The following is a 26,848-nucleotide window of genomic DNA, read 5'->3' on the forward strand; positions in this document are numbered from 1 at the left end:
AGGATCTTGCTCTATCTGTGTACAATGGTCCCACTGAGCAGATAAAATTATATCCTCGTCTTGTGACTTTCGTTGAAAATGGCATTTTTTTTTTTTTTTCAAAAGTTACTTTTGAACATTTTCATCAATGCAGACCAGAAGACAGGGAGCTGTGTGTCCCTGCAAGATGAAATCCTGCTGAGGTGTATGCAGTTCATGATTAGTGAAACCACATTGGGAACAGTCACCATCATTTATTGCAATACTGCACATCAAAATGGCACTTGGTTCCTCTATCTTTGGAATAATTAACCTTTCACTCTGTCGAAGGAAGACAGACCCATATAGAAAGACATTGTACCATCATTATTGTAGTTTCTACCATGTATTTACCAGGTCCAGGTCGTGAAGAATGCATAATTTGAGCATTAAATCTACTAAGTCTGATATTTTATCTGCAAACCTTCCCTGCTTACTGAAGAGGCTGATGGGAGCCGTCTTAATGTCCTCTGGTCTCTGGTGAGACTTATTTGTACCTATTTGTATGTGAGCACCCTTTTCTGGTAGCTTTTTAACTCTTAATTGAATTGAGGTTCACCTAGTTTTTAGTTTTCCTTTTTATTAAGTGTTTTGATGTGATGTTTTCTCTTACATCTTACACTTGCATGTCTTCTTATGATTTGCAATGAATACCAAAGAGACTCTTTTGGGACAGCGTGACTCGAAAATTGGTGCTCGTTTCATGTGTAATACTTTGGCAGAAATGCAAATACACACATTACAACAGTGGTATGCAGTAGTATCTCTGAACGCACAACACATCAAACTTCTAAGTGGATATGCTACAGCAACAGAAGACTTAATAAGTCTAAAAAATAAGTCTAATAAATACCTAATAAAGCGCTCCCTGAGTGTATATGTACTGTATATCAGCTTTGATTCCACTTATTTCCATCCAATTATATGACAGCATGGGAAATGGTCTCTTTTGAGTCTTTACTACAATACAGCACCTTGAAACACTTTTTTCAAAACGAGCACCACGGAAGTTTTAAACCACAATTCCGCACCAGCAAATCGTATTGAAAACATGGTAAGGGCATGGACGAATGAAATTGAGTTTTGGCGCCTGTTAGGAGATGTATTTACTCAACTTTTCAGATAATATCAGTCAAAAAGACATCTGGAGCATCTGGTGCATTGTCAGTGCAGGGCCTGCCTTGGTGCCAAATGTTTGTTGTTGTGTGAGGGTTTCCACGCAATGCTATTTGTATGCTGGAATCCCTGTGGTCAGGGAAATCAGTTGTGTGTTGAGTCATTACGCGCGGGCGTGTGTGTGTGTGCCAGTGGAGACAGTGGAAAAAAAACAGGATCCTTCATTCCCTTAAGGGAGCTTCCCCTCCATCTGTTCTCTCTCCATCTCCCTCTCTTTCTTCCTCTCTCTTTCATTTTCTCTCTCCCTATACAGTCCTTCTCTTTTTTCCCCTCCTTTGGGTCTATAGCCATCTTTTATTACTGTCTTTCTTTCCAATATGAATACACTCTCCATACCTCATTCCTGGTCACCACCGCAAGCCGCTTCACGCTCACTAGTGCCGCACAGTGGTAAAGACGAGTATTACAGGATGCCATCGTCAGCGGCGCTGTGCCATAACCCCTTCAGTCCCATGAGTGCCTTTCCCGTCTTTTCTCGTTCATTTGAGTCGGCAAGGCACTCATATTGTGATGCATATTATCACAGTTACATGTAACATTCTGAAATGACTGGGGTTTGACGTTTTTCTTTGAAAGAAAAGAGAGCAAAACGAGGGGAGAGAGTGAGAGAGGTTATATAAAATGGCTGCGTAATAAAAAAATTTTAAAAAAAAGAGGGAAGGAAACACTGAATCACTAACTCTGCCCCGTGGAATGAGTCACATTTGCACATTTGACCACTGCATTGTTTCGTGAATGTCATGAATAGAATCCAGAATTTGTGTATCACCATGGATACCACACAAATCATGTTTCTTCTTGTCCAAACACTTCTTCTTGTTTTATATAAGCGTGCAAATATATTATGAATATATGAATTTAACTTTTTTCTTTTGTCTCATCCACCCTATTTTCTTATCATCATTTCCTTTTCATATTATCATAGATTTTACGCTTCAAGCTTGTTACATTTCATTTTTATTTTTTGTACTGAAAACAGAAATAAAATGGGCGAATGAATCCCGATATTTGGTCACTACAGCAGAGCAGATATTCAGTGCGGAAAGGAGACGGAGTTCTAAAGACTACATATAACGCAGTCAGCACTGGTTCCCCAAAGTTTTAATAATGCGATCAATGTGTGTGAGACAGTCAAACATGAAGGAATTCCCTTCAACGACCGCAATGCCTCTTGTGGTCAAACAGCAGTACTGCAGTTTCTCTGGGGAGCCAGCGAGTGAGTTAATGAGAGTTGGAGAAGAGACACATTTTATCGGATCCATGGAAAAGTCGGAGCCATGCATAAGGAGAGACATAACACCTTCTCATACAACAAGCTATACCAAATGTGACATAACCAAGAATGTTACCTGGCTAAAGGCTAAATGTTATATTTATGATTGTATTGGAGTTATATATTATGTCCTGTTTAACTGCTTTAAATGTGTTTCATATAGCCTTTATAAGCAACACTTTGTTTAAAGTGTGACCTTTATTTATTTATTTATTTATTTATTTATTTATTTATTTATTTATTTATTTATTTATTATTATTATTATTATTATTATTATTATTATTATTATTATTATTATTATTATTATTCAACTATTGAGCTCTTAAGAAGCAAATGAATTAAGTTGAAGGAGTTTTTGGTTCGATCCGCACAGCCGTCGGTGGTTCGATCCGCACAGCCGTTGGGCCCTAGAGCAAGGCCCTTAACCCGGGATTACTCCAGGGGAGGATTGTCTCCTGCTTAGTCTAATCAACTATAAGTCGTTTTGGATAAAAGCGTCAGCCAAATGACATGTAATGTAATGTAAAAACATTTAATGTGCTGGAGTTAATTTCACATTGAGTCACTTCATGATTATGAATTAGAAAATGCACTTTTTCCCAAAACCTCAGAATACATCGAAGCTCTGAGAAATCCAAATTGCACTCTGTTGAATTCACTGTCACTCCTTTAGATGACAAAACGTGGGCGGAAGGAAGAGGGAAAGCCAACGAAAGACCATTAATGAATGATAATAAATAGTGCTGGGCTGCGTTTGATCGTCTGAGGAGGTCCGGCCATGACGCTGCTCTCCTGACCTCTAGTGGCAGGAGTCGGAAGTGTAATTTCATGTCTCCAGCGAACATATACCAGAAATCATAATCATAATAGTTACAGTTTTTTGATGATTGCTTACACACTTGTTGCGGAATTTGGCTCATTGTGTCAAAACTCTACACACAAGCCATATAAGACACAATGCTTGGAGATAAGCATCTCACTTCTATGGCAAAATGAAACTTTGCAATCAAAACCTAACAATCAAAACTTTTTCAAAATGGTACTTTTGCAACAAAATGATACACGCATGCACCATTTGAATTACTCTTTCAAAGCAGCAAGAACACACAGATGTACTTTATACAAAACACTGCTGTCTTTAGTACTTTGTAAACCTTTTACATTTTCTCATACCGGCTTCTGTGAAAGATTGTTCCAGGACAATACATCTACTCACATTTCAATAAACACATAAATAGAAAGGCTTCAGAGAATATATATATATATATACATTATTTTTTTGCTATTGCTGGTTTTTACAACAACAAAAAAACACAAAGAAAAGTAGACTTACATTACAGTAATCAATACATAAATATATGTTACTGTAAACTCACAGAAACAAAAATAATGACATAGTATTGTAAGGGATTGTAAGGGATGGGATGGATTGTTTATAGATCCTGACTTCTGCTAGGGTCTGGTCACATCACCTCATCCACATCACAAGCAATGACATCCCTGGCTAGAGGAAAATATGGCTGCCCAAAATGGCACCTGCCTCGGGCACATACTGCTTTGTCTGAATGTATCTATGCAGTGCCAATATGACACAATCTACTGCCATTACTGTATTAGAGTGTAGTACAGTGACACTTACTTGCACATAGTCATAGCAAAGGTCTTTGACTCTAACACTGTTCCTCTCTAACAGAACCCTGCACAGCTGCTTCACCGCAAGATGCGGCAGTGTGTCGATACTCCGACACGGTTCATATTACGGAATGTTGTGCGATCTGCGATCATGTGCTCTCGTGGTTGATGTAGGCGGACGGTGTCGTTTGCCAGCACTGTACCGACAACAACCAGTTCCTGTTCATGGGTGAACAGATGTTGCCTTCCACCCTCAGGAGGTCGGAACACAGTAACATCAAAACCGTATTATTTCTGATACTTTTGTCTAAGCAAATTGTAGTGTGTAAGCGATCATCAAAAACTGTAATAAATAGTTTAATGGCATTGCAAAAAAGCTTGACTCAAGCATCCCTGGGGGTTATTATTCTACTGTTATTATTGTACTGTTATTATTCTGCTGTTATTATTCTACTGTTATTATTCTGCTGTTATTATTCTACTGTTATTATTCTGCTGTTATTATTGTACTGTTATTATTCTACTGTTTTTATTCTACTGTTATTATTCTGCTGTTATTATTCTACTGTTATTATTCTACTGTTATTATTCGACTGTTATTATTCTACTGTTATTATTCTACTGTTATTATTCTACTGTTATTATTCTGCTGTTATTATTCTGCTGTTATTATTCTACTGTTATTATTCTGCTGTTTACTCGGACATTGACTTGGCAGTTACAGTTTCAGTTGCCCTCAAATCATCAAATTTGGATTTTGGATTTGGTTAAAGGCGGCAGTGTTTGAGGTGTACATCTGTCTGCCACCAGGTGGAGTAGGTGTGTTGCTGTTTGTGTTAGTTGCTGTGTGTGCTTGTGTGTGTGTGTGTGTGTGTGTGTGTGAGTGTGTGTGTCTGCGCTGAGTGTGTTTGTGTGTGTGTGTGTGTGTGTGTGTGTGTGTACAGAGGCGACCGCAGGATTTAATTCCAAGGTACGCAGAAAAAAGGGCAAGTAAGGGTACCCCTAAGGGTAGCCTGATTGTGGACACCACCTCAGCCATTAAATAGATCTAATGTATATAATGCATGTATACTCAATGAGATCTTTATTAGGTAGACTTCAGTTTTAGACTTCTACTGCTGTAGCCTATCCACTTAGAGTTACGATGTGTTGTGTGCTCAGAGATGCTCTTCTACATACCACTGTTGTAATGCGTGGTTATTTGCATGACTGTCACCTTCCTGTCAGCTTTGACCAGTCTGGCCCTTCTCCTCTGACCTCTCTCATTAACAAGACGTTTCTGTCTGCAGAAAAATGCTGCTCAATGGATTTTTATATTTATATTTTTTTGTAACTGGATGTCTGCTTTGTGAGCCCTTTCCTCTCTTTCAGCTCCTGCCCCTCCAAAGGTCCCTGCACAGCCCTGGTTGCAAGACTAATATCGATTCTAGTCACTGGATTAATCAGTTCTAGTTTCCAGATCAACTGGCTCTAGTTTCTAGATTAATCGGCTCCAGCTGCTAGATCAATCGCTCCAGCTGCTAGATCAATTGCTCCAGCTGCTAGATGAATTGGCTCTAGTTGCTAGATTAATCGGCTCTAGTTGCTGGATTAAGCATTTTGGTGAATGTCACACAGCCAATGTGATAAATAATAAAAACTATTTCACATTTAAGCTTATGAGGTTACCGCAGGCATTACAGGAATGGTTTAAAAATAATAATGTTAAGTTGTGCAGAAGTATTTGTAATATCTCAGTTTTTTGGAACCATTGAAAGGAAAATGAAGGGGTTAGTCACTGTAAAGTCAAGCTCTGGTTTCTGGCCACAGCGAAGAGACTTTGATTAATTTAAATCAGGAAGACATGCAAATGCTCACACCAGTGTACACTGTTCCAGAGTGGAGTCAGCAAAATGGAGTAAAGGCATTCATCCCCAATCAGCAAATAAAAAATAAAAATAAAAAACAATGCAAAAATAAAAATCTTCTGGTTTTTATTTGTCTGAAAAAAGGTGATAGAGCTCAGTGTTCCCCTGCATTTTGTATTACAGTGAGCATGGGAGATCATTTCTAATTTAGCGCTGTACTCCACAACTATAGATTCATAAGCAAACAATTTGGCTAAAGAACAGGTCTTCAGCTTCTTTTTTATTTTTTATTTTTTATTACAGCACTTTTTATGCATTGTTCCCCAATCACAGGGTGGCATAATATTTGTGATAAGTGACTTCACAGGTGCATTGGGTGAATCAGGTGTGTTCATTTGCCCCCTTCGTGCAGGTGGAGAGGCCGTGCAGGTGTAAAGGCTCACCCAGGCCGTTGTAGCATCTGCCCGACGAGTTCATTGTTTGTCCTTATTAGATTATTAGTTGTTGTTACTCGTTAGTTTGTTTAGTTAATTTATGTCTGCATGTGTGTACGCACAGTGTTCCCTTCTCCCCTTGTTTGTGCTCTCTTGTGTGTTTCAGTCTCTGTCTTGTCTGCCCCAGGAGACCTCCAGCTCCCTGCGTCTCCCGAGTGATTTCCCAGCAGTCTGCACCCTACGTCTTTTCAAACGAGTTTGTTTTTTGTTTCATCAGGCCTGCCTCCTGCCTGCTGGTGTCTGGATTTTGGATCCACCTCCTGAGTGGGGTGAGGCCATCTCATGGACCCAGCAGAGAAGTGCCTGCCTGTGGCCCTGACCCGATGGGGGACTGTCCCGGGTCGCCAGACCCTCCATCGGATCCTGGAGGACCTGCGGTCTCTCACCCGGGCTGTCCTGCAGAACCAGTCTCAGGCTCCGGCCCCAGTTCCTGCCCACACCCCCGTGCCCGGTTGCCTAAAACACCTTAGTGTTTCCCTTAACTGCGGTGCTTAAGGGTTGATTTCCCCTTACCAAAGGGAATTACCTGAAGGTGTTGCATATAAACCCTTAGAGATTTCTCTGAGGGCACAGTTCCTTCCTGTTACAGTCCTTGAGACGGGGGACTGGAGACTGGACCTTTTCAAAACTCTTCACACAGTGTGCTTTTGAAACACGCACCTGAGCATATCAGTTAACCTTTGGTGCAAAATGCATTTCAACCGCCAAAACACTTCATATTTCACCCAAAAGTGACTCATGTTGCCGTAACTATAGCATATGCTTTCTCCCATAAGACTACTTTGTCACTCAATGTACAATGAACTACAAAACACAAACAACTTGGAGCATTGCTAAATACATATATTATGTGTTTCTCTTTCCCCTATTTTTGCATCCACAAATATTTCAAGCCAAGCAGCTAAAGAAACTTCTGATCTGTTGGTTTGCCTTTCACAATAGATGTCATGACTGAGTGTGGTAAATTTACAGAAAACTGTAAATGAATGAATGTTTGACTGTATTGGAAACCCAGAATAACAATTTTTACTGTGTAATGTAAAACAATATATGATAAAGAAACAAATCACAAAAGTAACAGTATTCTTCAGGGGGTTTACAGTATTTTGCCATTTGGTCTCACAGCGCAATATACTGTAGTTCAGAAAAGAAAGCTACAATACAATCAATGACTCAAAATACATTACAATCAATAACAAATACATACCAAATAGCAATATTTTCACTATATACAGTAATTTGCACATATATTGTCTGCCTATCAGTATCAGAAGTCTACTGTTGGCTTGGCCCATCCATCCTGTCCTCTGCATTTGGCCATAGATTTTCATCAACTTCACTCCGAATGTTATCTCTTGCCATACACAGAGGAAAACATCTCCTTGCGTGCCTTATCCAGCCCTGGATGTGTTCCACTGTTATGTCCATACACCCAGCAGCCATTGCACCTAGAAGTGACATCTGGTCATGTGGGTGGTGGTCATGAACCTTCACATATACCTTCATAAACTTCATATTGGTCCATGAGTTCCTTGACACGTGTCACAGGGGGAAGGGGAAATGTACAACTGTTTCATCCTCATCCGATGTTTCTGTGGCACTTGAAATGGTTGTAGTGCTAACACTGTCAATGATAGGAAATATGTTGTTGTCTGCGATTATGTTGTTGCGTATTTCTCTTAGCCTGATGCTGTTGTTGCCAATGACCATCCCAACTATTGCATCCTCCTGTTAAGGCATAAATATTCTTCCCCTTCCCCCTGTGTGACTGTGTGAGGTAACCGCTGGGTCCTGTAGTGAGTCAAAGACAAATGCGCACTGATAAATCAGCTTTTTCTGGAGACTTGTGAAATTACAGTACTACTGTAATATACACATCAGTTGAATGCCTTCAGTCAGAATGCTGTAAATACTGTATAGTACCTGTTGGTTTGCCTGAAAATCCTCACTATTGAAGCCACTGTGGATCTAGGCAAGTTTGGTTGAACCCTCGAACCTGCTTCCCTCAGGGACAGACCATGATTTACCACATGATCAATGACTGTGGCTCTGATTTCATCAGACTCAACTGTTCTTGCTCTTCCACAACATCTTCTTCCTCTACCTCTGGCTACATCCATTTTCCCCACCAAGGCTAAAGAATGCAAAAGTCAATCCAAAGATGGCCCCTTTTGTATATGTGGTAACGGGGCACAATATGAAATATCTATTTCATTGTACAGGGTAAAATTTTAAATCAATTCCAATATAGAGCGCACAGATTCCTTTTGGACTCATCTAAGTTGTGTTACAGTTAAATTAACACTTGACTCTGACTAATAACAACTTCTGCTTTTCTTAGCAATTTGTCACTCAATTAGCATTTTGTTTCTTAACCCCATGACAAAGGGCTGAGTAAGACTTCAGTCAAAGGGAGTTGGAAATTTGAAGTTTTTCTTTTTTATTCATGTCCAGAGACTGTTTACACAAAGTTTCCCTCCGCCCAAAACCACCCCACAGTATCCTAGCAGCCATCCTGTTTGCCTAGAAACCAACAACAGTAATAGGCCACAAAATGAGTGTAACTTGAGCCCTTCGGGGAAATAGAGGAAAAATAACTATTTGCTTGTAACTATTTTTCCATTTTACCACATAACCTACAGTAAATGAGAATGCAGTTTTGTATCATAGATTATATTAGTATAAAATGGAAAATGTAAGGAATTGTGGATATATACTGAACATGTAGGTGTGTGTGTGTCTATATGCATGTGTCTATGTACATGTGTTTTTGTAGGTGTCTGTATATGTGTATTTCTGTGTGTGTGTGTGTGTGTGTGTGTGAATGTATGTGTGTGTGCGTGCGCGAGTGTGTGTGTGTGTGCGTGTGTGTGTGTGTGTTTGTGTATGTGTGTGTCTATGTGCGTGTATTGTGTGTGTGTGTGTGTGTGTGTATGTGTGTGTATGTGTGCGCGCATGTATGTGCGTTGCATTTCAGGCAGTTCTTGTTGTATTGATTGTATTTCATGTTGTATTTATTGCAGTTCTTCTGATGGCATACATTCCCTGTGTTTCAAAAACAGTCGCCTTGCACCACAATGAAAATACACATTTGAGCTATATTCTACAGTACATATAAAAATTAGGAAAATGGTGAAACAAAAGTTTTATATTTGTGAAATGTGACTGTTAAATTTGAAACTGGACTAAAATGGTTTAATTGATTTTCCTCTTTGTGGTCAGGATTTGCTGGTGGTTCACAGGGACTACACTGTGGTGGGCATCCATTGGAGGGTGGGGCTCCACCTGGCCCCCACCCAACCGAAGCCCCACTTCCAACCCTTCTCCGGACAAGCCCGGTCTTCACTAATGTAGAAATTATTGATTAAAAGGACGTTTTTAATCAGGACATTTTAAACGCGAGTCACGTCACAATGATGCCCTCTCCACCTCATCTGTGTCCTGGAGCAAAATGGCTGCCGTGCATCACCCAGGTGGGTGCCGCACACTTATTTTGAGGGGAGTTTCCCCCTCCTCGCTTTGAGTGTCTAGAAAAGCGCTATATAAATGTAATGATCTACCTATCTATCTATCTATCTATCTATCTAATGAGGCCATGAGTGTAGCTTCACACAGCATGTTACAGTGCAGTCATGTTTTTCTATAAAAACAAATGTACACTAGTGTCCAGTGCGTTTCTATGAGCCCAGTGCAGGTTAAATGTAGCTCCACTCTCCTCAGAGTGCATTAAATAAGCATTGTCCTGTGTATTCTCCCATATGATCGCAATGGAAATTCACTCCACCAGCATTCAATATGCTTATTGAAAAATATAAGGCGCGAAATATAAAGAATATATAAAAAATGCATTTCAAAATAAACAGCGGGAAATGTCATGCATCACACCGTTGCTTTCTTGCATACATTGTTTTCCATTTTGTATGTATGTTTCGTAGAATTACATATCATGGAAGAAAAACTTAGGGTGCATTTTTTGGTACCATTTTGATTTTGTGACTCAAAACTGCAATGTTGTTTTGTGAAATGGAAAAGGGACACACTTTTTTCCAAATGACAGCATTGCACAATATGAATGATATTATAGCTCCTCCCATACAAAACATGATGCAATTCACCAAATTTCCACCATTTTGTGAGTGTAACCCAGTATTGTCAAAGATTTTTTTAATAAAAGGGACATGGGAGCTTATGGTGGCATGGATGGTGCAGTGGGTAGCACTGCCGCCTCACAGCAAGGAGGTCCTGGGTTCGAATCCCCGTCGGCTGGGGCCTCTCTGTGTGGAGTTTGCATGTTCTCCCCGTGTCTGCGTGGGTTCCCTCCGGGTACTCCGGTTTCCTCCCACAGTCCGAAGACATGCAGGTTAGGCTGATTGGAGAGTCTAAATTGCCCGTGGGTATGAGTGTGTAAGTGAATGGTGTGTGTGCCCTGCGATGGACATGTACATGACACTCCATTATATTCTTGTTTCTTGGATTTATTGGATCCTGATTTCAGCTACAGTGTCAGTTGAGTGCTAAAGATATACAGTGTCTTTTTTAGTCATGCTTTCATATAAATATATATGATATATAATATATGAGTGGTCAGCTTGCTGCATAATATTTTGAGGATATGCATGCTGTGTAAAAGAAGCACTGGTGGAAAGTTCATTGGTCAGTCAAATCAGGTGTTTCTTCCACCCATTAACTAATCAGTGCTGTCTTGACTGAGTAATTATCCAATGTTGGTTACTTTGGATAAGTTTCACTTTCTGAACCTGGATTTTCCACCATTTTAAAACCATAATTTGTGTTCACATCCATTGTGGCTATTGAATTTAGCACCTTTTTCAGTCAAGAAATGTGTACTATGAATGGGGGTAAAACAAACAAACACTAAGACACACAGAGACACACGCATACAAACACACATCCACACCCACACACAAACACACACAGACACACACATACGAACACACATCCACTCCCGCACACACACTACACGCACACACACACACACATGCACACTACACGCACACCACACATACACACACACACAAACAGTCAGAGATACAGCAGAAACAAGGCCTTCTTGGGTTCGGGAGTGTTTAATTGAAAGTGCACTCGTTACAAATGTTATCTCTCCTCCATCTCTCCTCCTATCCTCTCCTCCTCTGTCCCTCTCTCACTTCACCCTCTGCTTCATTTGGTAGTTATTTGCACAAGCAGTGGAGAGGGCCACCACAAAGTTCACAAACTCCTCAAAGTTCACTTCCCCGTCGCCGTTGGCGTCCAGGTCCTTCATGATCCTGTCCACTGCGGCCGGGTCCTTCTGAGTCTGAGAGGGGGAAAGAACGAGCGAGAGAGAGGGAGAGATTAAAGAGATGAGCGAGAGAGGGAGAGAGGGGCGGAGAGAGAGACAGAAACAGAGCGAGAGAGGAAGGGAGAGAGAGGGAGAAAAAAATGAACAACAAAGACAAAGGAGACACAAAGAGAGATAAGAAAGTGATAGAGGTGAGAAGGTGAAGAGAGAAAGAGAGAGAGACAGAAACAAAGTGAAAGAGTGCTTTGGTAAATTGCAGGGTTACTGCTACGAGTAACTCAAAGCTGTGCTGACCACGGCAAATCCTTCAGAGGACTGGGCTCACATAGAGTAAGTAAAGCCACTTCTTTGGAGGTTTCTATAGAAATGGGCTTGCAGTAAAAAAGGAGGACAAAAATACACCCCCCCTCCCCCCCTCAGCTCAGAACGGAGTAGCAGTACCGGACCGGGAAGGTCACGCTACATCAGGACTCCCGCCTAACACCGATTTAAAAATGCTTCTTATTTTGCCATGCCCTGTACGACACAGTCGGAGCTACTGGTCGCAGTCGGCAGCGCCGCGGTCTGCACTCAATCTAAGAGCACGGGGCTCATCGGTGCTCCCCAGTGTGCAATCCTCTGAGCCCAACGAGCCGGCCAGTAGCACCAAACACCCATTTGAGGCCACATTCAAAAACACCTGGGGCCGCTGACCTCACGTAAGGGCGCGGGGGATACTGGATCGAGGCTGTAGCATCTGCAAATCAAGCTGCAAATTAAGAACCTGCAGAGGCCCAGGCTTAGGCAAAGATGTATGCGTAAGGAAATAGGAAACAAATGCTTCCTGACCTGAGATTAGAAACCTCTGCTGATGAGCGAACTGGAACCGCCACACAGACCATTTCACATACATTTTACTTACTAAATAATATTTACTTATCATTTTATTTACTTCACATATATAGCTATACATAACATATTTTTCAAAATAATGACATTTATCACATTATGTACACTGGTCATGGCAGTAAAGTGTCCTGGAATGGTTAGAGCTTTAAGAAGTGGAGGGGGAAAAAGGTTGTGTACGTACCAGGCTGTGTATGTACCGGCTTTTCAGGACCATTTGCATTTATTTTCCAAGTCAAAGTTACAGACGAATATGAAAGCAAAGATAAACTTTGTGCACTCTGTTCTAAGGCTCTAAAATGTCCGCTTTGTTTTTTGGGGTTCAACAGATTCCTCCAGCCCTGCTGCCACCTCATCTCCCCTATGCAATCACCCGCTACAGCACGTTAGCTAACGTTAGATTAATAATTGATTCCTATCTTGGGAATTAAAAGTGATCTGTGAAAGCTCTGAATATTAGCATCTGCTAATTACTTAAATGCAATGTCTACTGAGAAATATACATTAGTTTTATAACTGGAGGTCGAGTGGGGAGAGGGAGAGATGAACATAGAGAGAGCAAGAGAGGTTGAGAGAGATAGAAGAAGGAAGAGAGTAGGAGAGAGATGAGGCACCCCAGTGAGCAAAAGAAAGAATCTAGACCAATCTGGAACTGAGAGGTGTTTTGACACAAACAGACTAATTTGTGCGGTTTCACCCGGCTAGAGACAGCATGTTGGTCTAAGAGACGTCTAGATATCGAGACGTTCAGGTGAAAACCCAGAAATATCTGGTTGAAAAGTGAAAGGCGAATATCCAGGTGTATATCCAGGTGAAGCCAGAGCTAAACTGGACTCGTCTGGATTTGGTCTTTCGCCCACTGGGAAGGGAAGGCCCACCTTGAGGAAGCTAGAGAGCTCGTTCTCCATCAGGTCCTTCAGCTCCCTGCGGCAGAGGGAGTTGCTGTCGCCTTCTTTGGACGCGTAGCGGTGGAAGACCTTAATGAGCATCTCCATGGCGTTCTCCAATTCCGATGGCATGATCGCAGCACAGGTTGGCTAGACTGGGGAGGGAGACACAGAGCGTTACGTCCCCCGCACCCCTCCTGCTGCTCCGAGAAGCGCGGGTTAGGTGTGCAGTGTTTTTAACTCTGACTGCAGGACTGCTGGCACCTGTGGGGAACCCTAAATGAAGACCTGAGGGAGGAACAGTTGCCAACAGGGTTCCACGCCGCCCACATTTCTTGTTTTTCGTCTTTAGTCTATTATGTTTGGGGTCAATTTGACCCCATTCAGTGTTTGACTTTTCTTAAAAACCAGTTAACCTTTTTTTATAATGATACTGTATGATTTTTCTAATTTTCTAATTTGGTGGGATTAAATGGTGGGATTGAATGTAGTAAAAATGCAATAAACATAATGCTATGCTATGGTTGGTACACGACCTAGAATTAAACATAACCAACCAATATAAATGTGTTGTGCAGTGTTATTTTGACTCTCTCTAACTGTATAAAATATAAAATATACAACTTAGGCTCTAAAATGAGATGTTTCTCACAGATTTGTCTAATTTATAAATTTATAGAAATTTGTGAGACACACTATGTGTTACCTTTTTCGATAACAATATTTTTTTGTTTATTTCAATTTGACCCCAAACGTAAAACCGGTTATACAATCTTAACATAATAGGAGGGTTAATTAATTATTATGTTTTTTCCAATGTTGTGTTGCGACCGGCCAGGGAGGCTGATTGTAACAGACAGAGAGAGACAAACTCTACATGCAACACATTCATACTAATTAGCAGAGCAGCAGCATACTGTACTTACAGTATAGTACTAAAATGAGGTTAGTGTCCTGGTGTACTGTTGCTCATGAGGACACACACACACACACACACACACACACACACTGAATTAATACAACAAACCTCTTTATATGAGTCATTACCAATAGTAGGAATCATAGAAATAAATATTTACCAGAAATACATCAAGCTAAACAGCAAGCACACTATCGTGATGTTTCACATTGAGCATGTGTGCTAGACCATTACTGTGGCTAGCTGGCTATTAATTAAGGCTATTTGTAAATTGCATTTCCAGTAATAGATTACATTTATGCGATAACTGAAACTTGTGGATCTGTTTTGTAATACCAGGGAAGACACATAGAAATATGAGGCGTGGCACCAAAATATTCTAAAGTTGAAAGGGAAAAAGGGGGTGGGGTTGGAACATTTTTGCATTTTTACTACAATTTTGCTGGTCCACTGAGCGAGTCCATGATGAGTCAGACTACACATGAAAAATAAAGGCTCCAAAGTTTTCTTGCAAATGTACCGTATTACTATTGAAACAATGTTAACGTATAAACGACAAATTAATATATTCCTGAGTGTAATTCCCCTTCATATGAAGATATACGCTAAGAACTTGGCTTTGATGTCGGGAGATGAAGAGAAATAGATTAAAGAGATAAAGAGTTTGGCACGGTGACGTACCACTGCAAATTACAAGGTAGCTTTTAGGGTCTCACGAGGGGGCGTGAGTTTCACAGAGAGGCTGACTGTGTTTGAGTGTGTTGGGGTGGAGTAGGAAACATCTGACGGTGGAAAGAAGATGCAAAGGAACAAATGTCTAGAGCAAAAGTGCGGTTCCAGCAGGAAAACTTTCAATTTCCACATTATCCCTTCTCTCACATTATCTGAGAACTCCGGTCACATTCTGTACGTACGTGCAACCTACAGTAGCTACGTGCAATCCATTGAAACACCCACACAGTGTAGAGGACCAGGATGTACAGTAACTAATATTCTGAAGACTGAGGTTGAATTTTACATTTTACTGGGTAGACATTAAGTTTGAAGAGAAAAGTGGTAAATAGCGACTCCGTAAGTGAATAGAAGGGCGAGTCAGGGCAGTGACGGACGAATTAAAACGGGCGAGACAAAAGGCAAAAGCAATGCCAGGTTAGAATAAGGCGAACTAACGGAATGAGTGAGAAACAAATTAGGCTAATGCACACTATTAGTTATTACTTTTGGAACATGTTTCTATTGACTAAAAATAACTAGAATTATACCGTTAGCTACAGTACAAAAATCACGACATTATTCGTAAAGTATTACATCTTATTCAATTTGGTGTTACAGCTCTATTACAGAAAAGTAATATTTGAAAAAGTGTAAACTGAATTTTAAAAGTAATTTTCATTTCTGTAGACTATGCGTTTTCACGAACAGCACAATTCTCAGTAGTTTTCTGGAATTCAAGTTCAGAAATACAATACACGTAGGCTAGTGACAGCAGTCCCAGGTAAGACTTTCCCGCTCCGCGTGGCAGGCACGTATAGCACACATTTATGGAACAGCAGAATTCACGAGAAGAAGAAAATAGCGAATGCACAATTAAGTTTGCGAAACGATCTGACACTGCAGGAGCACACTTTTGGACTAATCCCACAATTTTGGATTAATTAGTGGTTTTGCCTGGGCTGTAACTTGCAAGACGCTACATGTTGTATCCTACAAATAGCATGAATGGTTTCTTACCAAGCAGACGAATGGTGTTAGCGGGTTGAAGGAGAAGTCATAGGCAGAGATTGGAAAATGTTGCCTCCAGCATTTTATAGACAGGCGCCGCCCTGTGTGCGTGTGTGTGTGTGTGTGTGTGTGTGTGTGTTTGGTCGCGCGCCTGTGTATGTATGAGTTTGTGTTAAAGCCCAGCGTGTGTTTGCGCGTGCTGTCGTAGTAAGATTATCTTTGCGTGTGGTCTCTCAGCAAATAAATGGATGTATTGTATGATTAGGATCCGCACAACCCAGTGACAATCTGCCGAAAGACGCGCAAAGATTACTGCATCAACCTTATTCCGCAGTATGGACCATATACCAAAACACTTAAGGGAGAAAATGAAACCGGTAACAAGTGTGTGCAAGCATAACGGTACGAAGCTACGAAGCAGGGGAAGCAGCACTATCGGCATTCAGAGCTGAAGCTCGATTGACGTCTAAAAATATTTAATATTACACTAAAAGTTGTTCGAAATATGCCTTTTTTATAACAGTTAAGGGTAAATTACATATTTCCATGGTGGTAGCGAAAACGAAATACTACTACAATAACAATGCCAATAATAATAATAATAATAATAATAATAATAATAATAAAAATAATAATAATATATTGTCATTGTTGTTGTGGTGGTTGTTGGTGATGATGTTGTTGTTATTACCAAAATTATATAGGTCTAGTAGTTATTATATAATTATAATTACAATAATAATAATTTTCATTATTTATAATAAATTTATATATTCAATATTATATAATAATTAAATCAGTACTCAGGGGATGTTGTGATTCCAAATTAGCATATCACGTTTTCCAGTCATGTTCCTTGTATTCCAGGCCTTCCTAAATTTTTCCACTTGCTACCTTACCTGTAGCACTTGCCTGAGTTGGGGGGTGACATGTCCAGTACTGTCCTATGACTTGATCGCGTATAGGCTATGCATTCGCCGTTACGTGGAACTAGGAGGTCCAGCTGTGTGTCTTCCTCAAAGTTGAAATGAAATCTACGCCTATGACAGCAGCTCACAGTCGAATTGTGTGCTCAAGGCAACCCCACGCTTTGAAAAAGTGTGCCATTGCGATCGCTGTTTAAAAGTCAAACGGTGCATCTGACACCATCATGGGAAGTTTACCAGACACAGCGGGAATCCTTGTGGTCCTACCGCCCTCTAGTGACTCAAAAAAATAAAATAAATAAAATAAAAGGTACACAGAGTAAAATACTGAGAGAAATCTGTAGCTGAATAATAAAAAAAAGATATTTGCACGGCATACATACATTATTATATTGTAACATGAACATACGTGTTCAACCTCTGGTCGCTAAATGAGAGAAAAAAGTGAAATATTCTGTAGAATATTGAAAAATAGGATGTACTTCAGACTTCAGGCTATATTTTAATTACAAGGCACTATACACTCTGGCCACTTTATTTGGTATTTATTACATTTATTTTTTGGACTTATTTGTCTGCTGCTGTAACCCATCCACTTCACCACCAACAATCATTCCACATTTCAGGATCACATTTTTCCCCCCATTCTGACATTTGGTCTGAACTATAACTGAACCTCTTGATCTCTAGCCGGATTAACTAATCAGACTACCTAGTTTATTTGGTTTCGGTTTCACTTTTAGCATCACGTTGGAGAAGCGGTTCACAATTTTATTTTATATGCTTATGGTGTTAGTCAGTGCACCCAAAGCCTCCGTTCACTACCAAGGTGAACAGTGTCCAGAGAGAGCTCGGTACAGGACCGGGGAGAGAGGTTCCCAGAGAGAGCTCGGTACAGGACCGGGGAGAGCACTAGGGAGAGCACTAGGGAGAGCACTAGGGAGAGCACTAGAGAGAGAGAACTAGAGAGAGAACTAGAGAGAGAACTAGAGAGAGAGAACTAGAGAGAGAGAACTAGAGAGAGAGAGAGACAGAGAGAGAGAGAGAGAGAGAGAGCTCTGGGAGTAGCCTTAGGCATAGTTTTCTTCTTGAAGTGTCATGTTGCGTTAATTACACCCCGGCCTGTATTAATACACTCACATTCGCGGACACACTTCTCCTGCTTTGTATTTCTTGCCAGCCCGCCTACGCTGACACACTTTGAGCAGCATTACAGAGGTGGTGAACGCGGGGTTAGACATGGAGCACAGCAAAGGAGCAGTGTGTCACTGGGTGTTCGTGGTTTTATTGGTTGTTTTCTAATTCTTTACAGTTTAAAAAAAAAAAGAAATTGTTTTAAAAGACACTCAATAACTCTAAATAATTATTTTAACAAACAAAAACACTATTACTACACTTAAACTAAAGAACAAAGACATGATTTAAATGAAACTTTGGGAAAAAGTGTTGAAACAAATTATTAAAAATAAGAAGCACAAAACTTAGCAAAATCAACACAAAATACAAAGAAACAAAGGGTCGATTAAGAAATCCCATACGGGCATAAATGTAAAGAAAAGCAGAAGTCTATTTTGCTCAGGTTTGCGGTCCTGAGAGGCTTCTGTGTCCCTTCTGTGTCCCTTTGGGGGTGGACTATATGATAAATTCCTTCCAATGATCCACCCCTCACTTCTCTCTAGCCAGATTTTTGTTTCCACAATGATGCCGTCCTGGAGGAGGTTCTGAATCCGCCTCCGAAGAGTGACCAGGTCTACGGATGTCTTTTGGTGGACCTTGATGTTCCTCGCCTCCCACAGGACCTGCTTCACGGCGTTAATGGTCCTCCACTGACGCTGGAGCTCATCGGACTTGCTTCCCCCCCGGGCGGACCGTCGAGGGTGCCCTCAGCCGTCAGGGAAGACCTCGGCAGAAACCTGCTAAGGAAGACAGAGGAACAAGCAAGGCCCCAGACCCACCTGGCCACGGAGCACTCCCAGAACAGGTGGTGTATGTGTTTTGGGTCAGTGCATCCGTGTGGGCAGCGATCAGTGAGGGCCAAGTGCCGGCGATATGTAGTCCTGGTGGTTAGACACCTATGGGCAGTCATCCAGGCAATGTCCTTCTGTTTGTTTGTAAGACATTCGTGTGTTACATTTGCCCAGATGACTTGCGGGTCCCGGTCTGGCCCACCCCTCGGGAGCGTAACAATTTGGTCAGATCTTAAGTGAGCCATAATCATTTTGTAGCTCCACGAGGTTAGGCCAGCCCTGGGCAGACCCGTCCTGTAGGCAAAGTCCTTCAGGGCTCGGTAGACGTGGGGGGAGGGGGCAGCTATAAGGGGTGGTGAGGTCCAGCAGACCCAAGCCCATTGCCCCCCATTCCGCTCCTCCTTGAGGAGGGTGACATGTTTTAGTTTTTCCATGTTACTCCCCCAGACAACGCGGAAAGCCAACCGGGTGATTAGCTTACCGGTGGCTTTGTCTGGGGGAAACACCCTCCCCACATAGAGCGGAATGGGTAGGACGATTGCCTTCAGGATGAGAATCTTACCCGCCATTGTCAAGGGTTGCGCACTCCAGCTATTTTGGACGTGGCGGAGGGCTCCCTCCCAGCTGGTTCTCCCTCCTCCATCAGCCTGGAAGCTCACCCCCAGGAGCTTGATGGTATTCCTATGCACAGGGAAGGAAACGGTCAGCTCCTCACTCCAATGTGGAGACAGAAACAGTTCACTCTTGTCCCTGTTGACCAGGGCGCCAGTGGCCACACAGAAGTCGTCCAACACCTTGGTGGCACAAGCGATGGAACGACTATCTGTGGCGATGATGGCAATGTCCTAGCTCCAGGTAGCCACCCTGCCTACGCCGACACACCTCAAGGTGGTGAACGCGGGGTGAGACATTGAGCACAGCAAGAGCAGTGTGTCACTGGGTGTTCATGGTGAGGAGAAACGCGTTACGTTCCGGGCGTGTGGCTTCCGCTCTGCTTCTGTAATTCTTGCCATCCCTCCTGCGGCGACACACCAGGAGTGGAATTACGGTACACGCTCAGTGAGCACTTTATTAGGTATTTATCATACTTATTTTTTAGCCTTTTACTGCCGTAGCCTATCCACTTAGAGTTACGATGTGTTGTGCATTCAGAGATGCTCTTCTGCGTATCACTTGTAAGGTGGGGTGTGGGGTGTTAGGCCAAACGCAGACACCAGGGTTCCTAAAAGCTGTTTGCAAACGAACAACCACTAAATCTGCAAAGCAGGCTCAAGGGACAGGAAAACGAAAAGATAAAAGAAGGGATGACCTTTAACTGAAAACTACCCCACCGGTAAAAAACCTCTGACAAAGGGAAGGGTAAAGAAGGTGAACTTAAATAGATCCCAAACAGGTGGAAAAAGAACTTGTATTAGCAAATAAACTAACACAGGGAGAATAGACTACCGCAAACACTATTCTCAATGAAAATAGAATAGTAAACTAACAAAGGGAGAGTTCTCTTGCTGAAAATAAACTAATAATCTAACAAAGGGCGTATTAGACGCCTACAAACTCAGAGAACCAGCGTTACCGTTTACCAGCTTCAGCGTAACGCGAATTAGACCAAAGCACCTGAGTGCTGTGAGAGGAGGGTTTAACAAGGGTGCAGTCTGATTGCACAGAAATGATTACACCTGTGATGAATAGGCTGAAAAGTCTGTCAACCGACCACACCACCCTCCAGTGGTACAAACCGGTACTGCACCATGCCACCGCCCTTGTAATGTGTGGTTATTTGCGTTACTGTCACCTTCCTGTCAGCGTGGACTAGTCTGGCCATTCTCCTCTGACGTCTCTCATTAACAAGGCATTTCTGTCTGCAGAACTGCTGCTCACTCCTTCATCCATTCATTCATTATCCTAACCCGCTTATCCTGAACAGGATCGCAGGGGGGCTGGAGCCTATCCCAGCATACATTGGGCGAAAGGCAGGAATACACCCTGGACAGGTCGCCAGTCCATCGAAGGGCACACACACCATTCACTCACACACTCATACCTATGGGCAATTTAGACTCTCCAATCAGCCTAACCTGCATGTCTTTGGACTGTGTGAGGAAACCAGAGTACCCGGAGGAAACCCACGCAGACACGGGGAGAACATGCAAACTCCACACAGACGGGGATTCGAACCCAGGACCTCCTTGCTGTGAGGCGACAGTGCTATCCACTGCACCATCCGTGCCGCCCACTGCTGCTCACTGGATTCTTTTATTTTTTTGCACCATTCTTTGCAAACTCTAGAGACTAGTGTGTGTGAAAATCTCAAGAGATCAGCCGTTTCTGACTATTACACAGAGAACGAGCACCACACCACCAGACATGAGCACGACCAGAATCGACACAGTGTAGGACCAGGACAGCCAAAACAGTACACCGCACCGAACAGACACAGGGCATGACCAGAATCGACACAGTGTAGGACCAGGACGGCCAGAACAGAGCACAGCACTTCAAACGCAGGGCATGCACTAGCACTAGAGGCCACCAGGGGGTCACTCAGAATACAGGAAAACGTGAATACAGAAAAATGTTGACAGACCTGCCGGGGCTGTGCTGAACTGCTCTCCTCACCGGGGTGTTCCCGGTTGGAGCCTAGCCCAAAGCAAGAGAAGAACCATAAAGATCTGCGGTAAGCCTCCTGTCACGCAACATAGCCAACAATAGTTTTTTCATGTACCATAATCGCAACCCGCCCTCAATAAACCACATAATTTTGCCCCACCTTACCCTAGAGGAGGGATTACCCTTTGAATAATGACAATGGACTCCCTTATTAGAATTTGAAGAACTGATTTACTAAAATTATTTTTTATTCATTTTTGTTACTGGTTCGTTTATGTTATCCTGAGCCTCTCGAATTTTCACTTTATTTTATGATTTCACTGTTTAATGATTGCACTTGTTATGTCTGCCTTGTTTTGTGTTTAGAGAGTAAGTGTCATGAGTGTTTTAAATGCACTGTTATGTGTAATAATTTTGTTTTGCAAGAATTTAAGCCATGGATACACAAGATTCCTCCAAAGCAGCGGAAGAGTTTCAATAAGGCTATCTCAGGGTTCTTCCTGAGACACGGAAAACATTTTTTTTTTTATGAAACCAAAGAAAATCTTCTCCAGGTGAACCACCCAAACAAAGAAAAGCAGAACTACCAGGTTCCTCAATGCCTTTCAGGGCTAAGAGCAATTCAGTCCTCCGACTACCTCTTTGCCGGCTCAGTGCCCATGTCAGAATGAAACAATATGAACACATAAAAGACCAACAACACAGCCAATTTTAAGAGGAAACAAAATGGCTAAATAACAATAAATAAAATATTGTAGGAGCTGCACAAAACAAAAAGATTGTGAGGCTCTTGCTGGCTGCAGAAGTATTTACTTTTAAAACAGGTTAAACCGCTGGTTCCTGTGGGCGAGGTTGTTTTGAAATAAAAAGACGTTTTCAAGCTAGCACACCCTGCTGAAAAAACATGCAGGCCCAAGCTGGTCTATGCTGCTCTGGTGGAGCAGCATAGCTTTAGGCTTTGGCTGGGCCACGCAAGGACAGTCAGAGTCTTGTCCCGAAAGAAATTTCCATCTCCGATCTACCATTCCTCAGTGCCTCTATAAAACGCCACAACTGCTTCAAAAACACTTCAACAACTGGCAGAAAATTAACAAAATCAAAACAAAATTTAAATTCACAATGACCCCATGCAAATACACTCCAATATGGCACAATCCTGACTTCTTGATTGATTAACAAAACACCACTCTCCTTCACCTCATGGAAACAAAAAGGTATCACACATCTTCAACACATCTTTCAGGATGGCACCTTCATCACCTTCCAGGATTTGGTCCATAAGTATAATATTGGGAAAGAGCAATACTTCCAGTACTTTCAATTAAAATCTGTATTAAAATATCAAATAAAAATAATTAATAACTACTTACAAGCACCTTCGCTAATGGATGAAATTAATAAAATAATCAACACCAAAAAATTGATCTCCAAATTATACAAACTAATCAATCACAGACCTAACAATGTCCCTCCCCATCCAAGCCTGGGAAAAAGACTTATCACTCTGCTACAATTCAGACTTCTGGACTCAAATCTGTAGGAACACTTTCACGGTGACCACCAATACTAACCTGCAACTAATACAATACAAGATCATTCACAGAACTCATATCACCCACCAAAAGATTTGTGGACTCAGACACTTGCACTCACTGCTCTTTGAATACCCCAGATAATTACTTCCACTCAACCAGGCTCTGCCCGCCAACTCACCATTTCTGGAAACAAGTCACAGACCAAATATTTCTCATTATGAGCTGTAGCATTCCACTCTGTCCATCCCTGTGTCTACTTGGAGACCTCTTAACAATCAACCCACCAAATCAAAATAAACCTATACTCATTGCCCTAGCTATCCCCAAGAAAACCATCCTCTTAAACTGGAAAACAAGACACAAAATTGACATAACACAATGTTTAAATCTTCTCAAAGAACACGTATCCATGGAACCAATCTCACACCAGCACCAAAGCTCACACTTGGCAAACATTAGGGGTCCATTCATAAAATCATTCAAGTCAAATCCCCCAACCCCTCCCTAACCAACATATACTCACATACTCCAGAAACACTCTCCATGCAATACCATATCTCAATCCAGTCCATCCATAATCATGCATATTTTCCTTTCACTGTTCCTTTTTTTTGTTTTGCTTTTTTATTTGCCACAGGTGGTGTCGAGTCAAGTTCTAGACACATCTCAAGGATGCAGCGGACCACAATTTGGAGTGCCACAGCAAAGGGTCTGAATATTTATGTAAATGATTTCAGTTTTTGATTTTTAATACATTTTCAAAAGTTTCTATAAAAGTTTTCACTTTGTCATTATGGGTTATTGAGTGTAGGTTGATGGGCATAATTTACAAATTTACAACACAATAACGTGACAGGGTGGGAATACTGAAGCCACTGTATATGACAAGAGTGGAACATTTGCTATTGCAAGTGACATGTTTTTGTTTTCATAAGGTTCCATTCATGACGTCTTCTGTAGACAGCACTCACTAACACATTCCCACCTGCCTCCTGAGTGTTTTCATGTATGTGACTGTTGTTTTCATCAGCCTCATAATGGCTCCCTTCACTTTCATTAGTCCAGTTCTGGTCCTCTTATTGAGAAACCAGTAAGAGACTCCAAAGACAACCAAAAGCCGAGAATCAAGACTAGATACTAAAAGCTCTCTTCTAACTGCAGCCGGGAAGCCACTGAGCAACTGAGTGAGCGAGAAACATGCATGTTTATAGAGGCAAAACACGCGTGTACAACGATTGGTTGTACACGGCCTGTCGCGACCTTGGGACCCACAAGGTCGGTGGTTTAAATCCCCGGTGTAGCAACAATAAGATCAGCACAGCTGTTGAGCCCTTGAGCAAGGCCCTTAACCCTGCATTGCTTAGTCTAATCAACTGTACGTCGCTCTGGATAAGAGCGTCTGCCAAATGCCAATAGTGTAATGAATAATAATAAATAATAATACATTTTATTTGTATTGCGCTTTATATATATTTTTTAAATCTCAAAGTGCTACAGATTAAAAAGCAGAAGTGCTAAAAAAGAAATACAAAACATAAGAAAAAAATTTTTTTAATCTAGCAGAAGGCTCTAGAAAAAAGGTAGGTTTTTAGACCTCGTTTAAAAGTTTCCACAGTAATGTAATGTAATACAAACATCGGGGTGCCATGGAATGGGGGTGGTAGTGTAATTTCTACATGGTGAAACCAAAATGTAAAGAAATACCCTTTAAATCTTGGGTAGGTGATCTTTGGGCGCAAGCAGAATCTTGGCAGAAGAAGAAAGATTTTGAACATATACAGTGGCAAAAACCCCACCCCCTCCTCTTTGTCATCCACACTGGTTCGATGTTGCTGTGGCCAATCAGCCTCTCGGGGATAGGCAGGTAAGCCCTGGCTGAGAGCTGCCCTAATTGGATGTTAGCTACCGGGGGCGTGGAAAAACGGAAGTCCCTGAAAATCTGTCCTGGGATATCAGATCACAGACCCAGAGCAGTTGGTTTATTGCTAGCTGTCGTAATGTGAAGATAATTTCACCAAATATTTATATAAACCCCACAGTTTTAATAAAAGCTGAGAATCTGCACTTTATGTGAATTATGTGACTACAAATCTAAAATTGTGGAATACAGTCGAATCAATAAAAACAAACATTATGGAGGGCACTACTGCACATATTTTACTTTATTAGGAACATTTTTGGCTAGAGTGCAGTGCATACAATTATGTACATATGGGTCAGGAGCTTCATCAACCATCAGAATAGAGACAAAATTTGATCTAAGTGACTTTGACTGTGGAATGATTGGTGGCTGACAGGGTGGTTTGAGTATCTCAGAAACTGCTGATCTCCTGGGATTTTCACACTAGTCTTTAGAGTTTGCAATGAATGGTGCAAAAACAAAAACAAAAAAATCCAGTGAGCAGCAGTTCTGCAGACAGAAACGCCTTGTTAATGAGAGCTAGAGGAGAAGGGCCAGACTGGTCAAAGCTGACAGGAAGGTGACAGTCATGCAAATAACCACGCATTACAACAGTGGTATGCAGAAGAGCATCTCTGAGCACAAAGTGTAAAGTGCATACCCATAACCAGGGATAAGTGCAGTGAAAGACCCTAGAGGGAAGTACAATTTCAACAGCTACCTGTACAAGGGTCTAGGATAAGGTAAGGACTAGGACTAGGGCCTATTTGACCTTCAGAATTTCTTGTATTTTTAAAATATTTTTTAAATTAATACCGCACCACGCAAATGTATGAATAAACAGCTTGACATTGATTGAACACCTGACGTGTTTGAACATACCATCCAGAGTTTCTACAAGCCGCTACAACACTACTTGGCAAAGGCATTCCCTGCATTGATGATGGTGTATGATAAATGAAATAAAAATCTTCATTTTAATGGACTCCCCCTACTTCCATGGTAGGCAAAATATGAAGTGACTGCATCAGCACTGCCTGTCCATTCACAATCTGAGTTTGCTGGGCTTTCATTTGCTTAATTAGCTCAGGAATCACAACTTTATTTTTAAATGACCTGTGAATAATTAATAAGTGTACGTTTTAATTCACATAATATGTATTATAATTGTTAAGGTTACTCCCAAGCACCCACACAGAAAGGTTTCAGCTGGACGTGAAAATTGTCCATTTCACAGTTCATGGATATCTGTCTGTATGCAAATTTTTCAGACGATTGACTTTAATTCCAAACAAGAAAAGATATTGTCATTCAGAACATTCAGTCATTTATTGGCAGAAAATGACAACGGGTCCACATGCTAAAAATACACCACGTTGTAACACACTGAATTAAAGAAGATTAAAGAAGTTTATGCCCATAAATAACTAATGAAAATAACAATGTTCAAAAACAAAGAAAATCTTCCCTTCGGAATGGTTTGGCAATCAGTATTTGGTTGAGTAACCCCAATCCTCCTTAAAAAATAGTTGTCTGTTCATTTTTTCCAGAGCAGCATTTATTTTATATGCATTTATTTTGATTTACAGGTGGGGCGTTTTTCCAGCCTTACCTTTGTGCAATAGCTGTGACCTGGGAGAATGTTTCTGACAGTTGAGCCAGTTCTGGTGAGAGGGAGTTGGCACACTGAGAAACCTGAAATACCAGCTGAAACCCAGTGCATGCCAGATCACGCTCTATAGACGAAGGACCCCACC

At 41.5% G+C, this 26,848-nt stretch overlaps 1 protein-coding gene and 1 long non-coding RNA gene across 2 annotated transcripts; both read right to left on the minus strand.

The window, feature by feature from the left end:
- Positions 1 to 11,509: 11,509 nt before the first annotated feature.
- Positions 11,510 to 16,268, minus strand: LOC133136791 (protein S100-A1-like). The gene is made up of 3 exons (XM_061254524.1): positions 16,166 to 16,268; positions 13,507 to 13,670; positions 11,510 to 11,758 (listed from the first exon to the last, which is right to left on the minus strand). Exons 2-3 carry the CDS (start codon positions 13,645 to 13,647, stop codon positions 11,606 to 11,608), a joined length of 294 nt encoding a protein of 97 aa, XP_061110508.1. The 5' UTR covers positions 13,648 to 13,670; positions 16,166 to 16,268; the 3' UTR covers positions 11,510 to 11,605.
- A 2,163-nt stretch (positions 16,269 to 18,431) lies between these two features.
- Positions 18,432 to 26,776, minus strand: LOC133137961 (uncharacterized). Its single transcript, XR_009709646.1, has 3 exons — positions 26,704 to 26,776; positions 21,634 to 21,686; positions 18,432 to 19,730 (listed from the first exon to the last, which is right to left on the minus strand). It is a non-coding gene; the product is annotated as an uncharacterized LOC133137961 (long non-coding RNA).
- Between the last annotated feature and the right edge of the window lie 72 nt (positions 26,777 to 26,848).

This window comes from Conger conger, chromosome 9 (assembly GCF_963514075.1).
Source record: "Conger conger chromosome 9, fConCon1.1, whole genome shotgun sequence".
Lineage (NCBI taxonomy): Eukaryota > Metazoa > Chordata > Actinopteri > Anguilliformes > Congridae > Conger > Conger conger.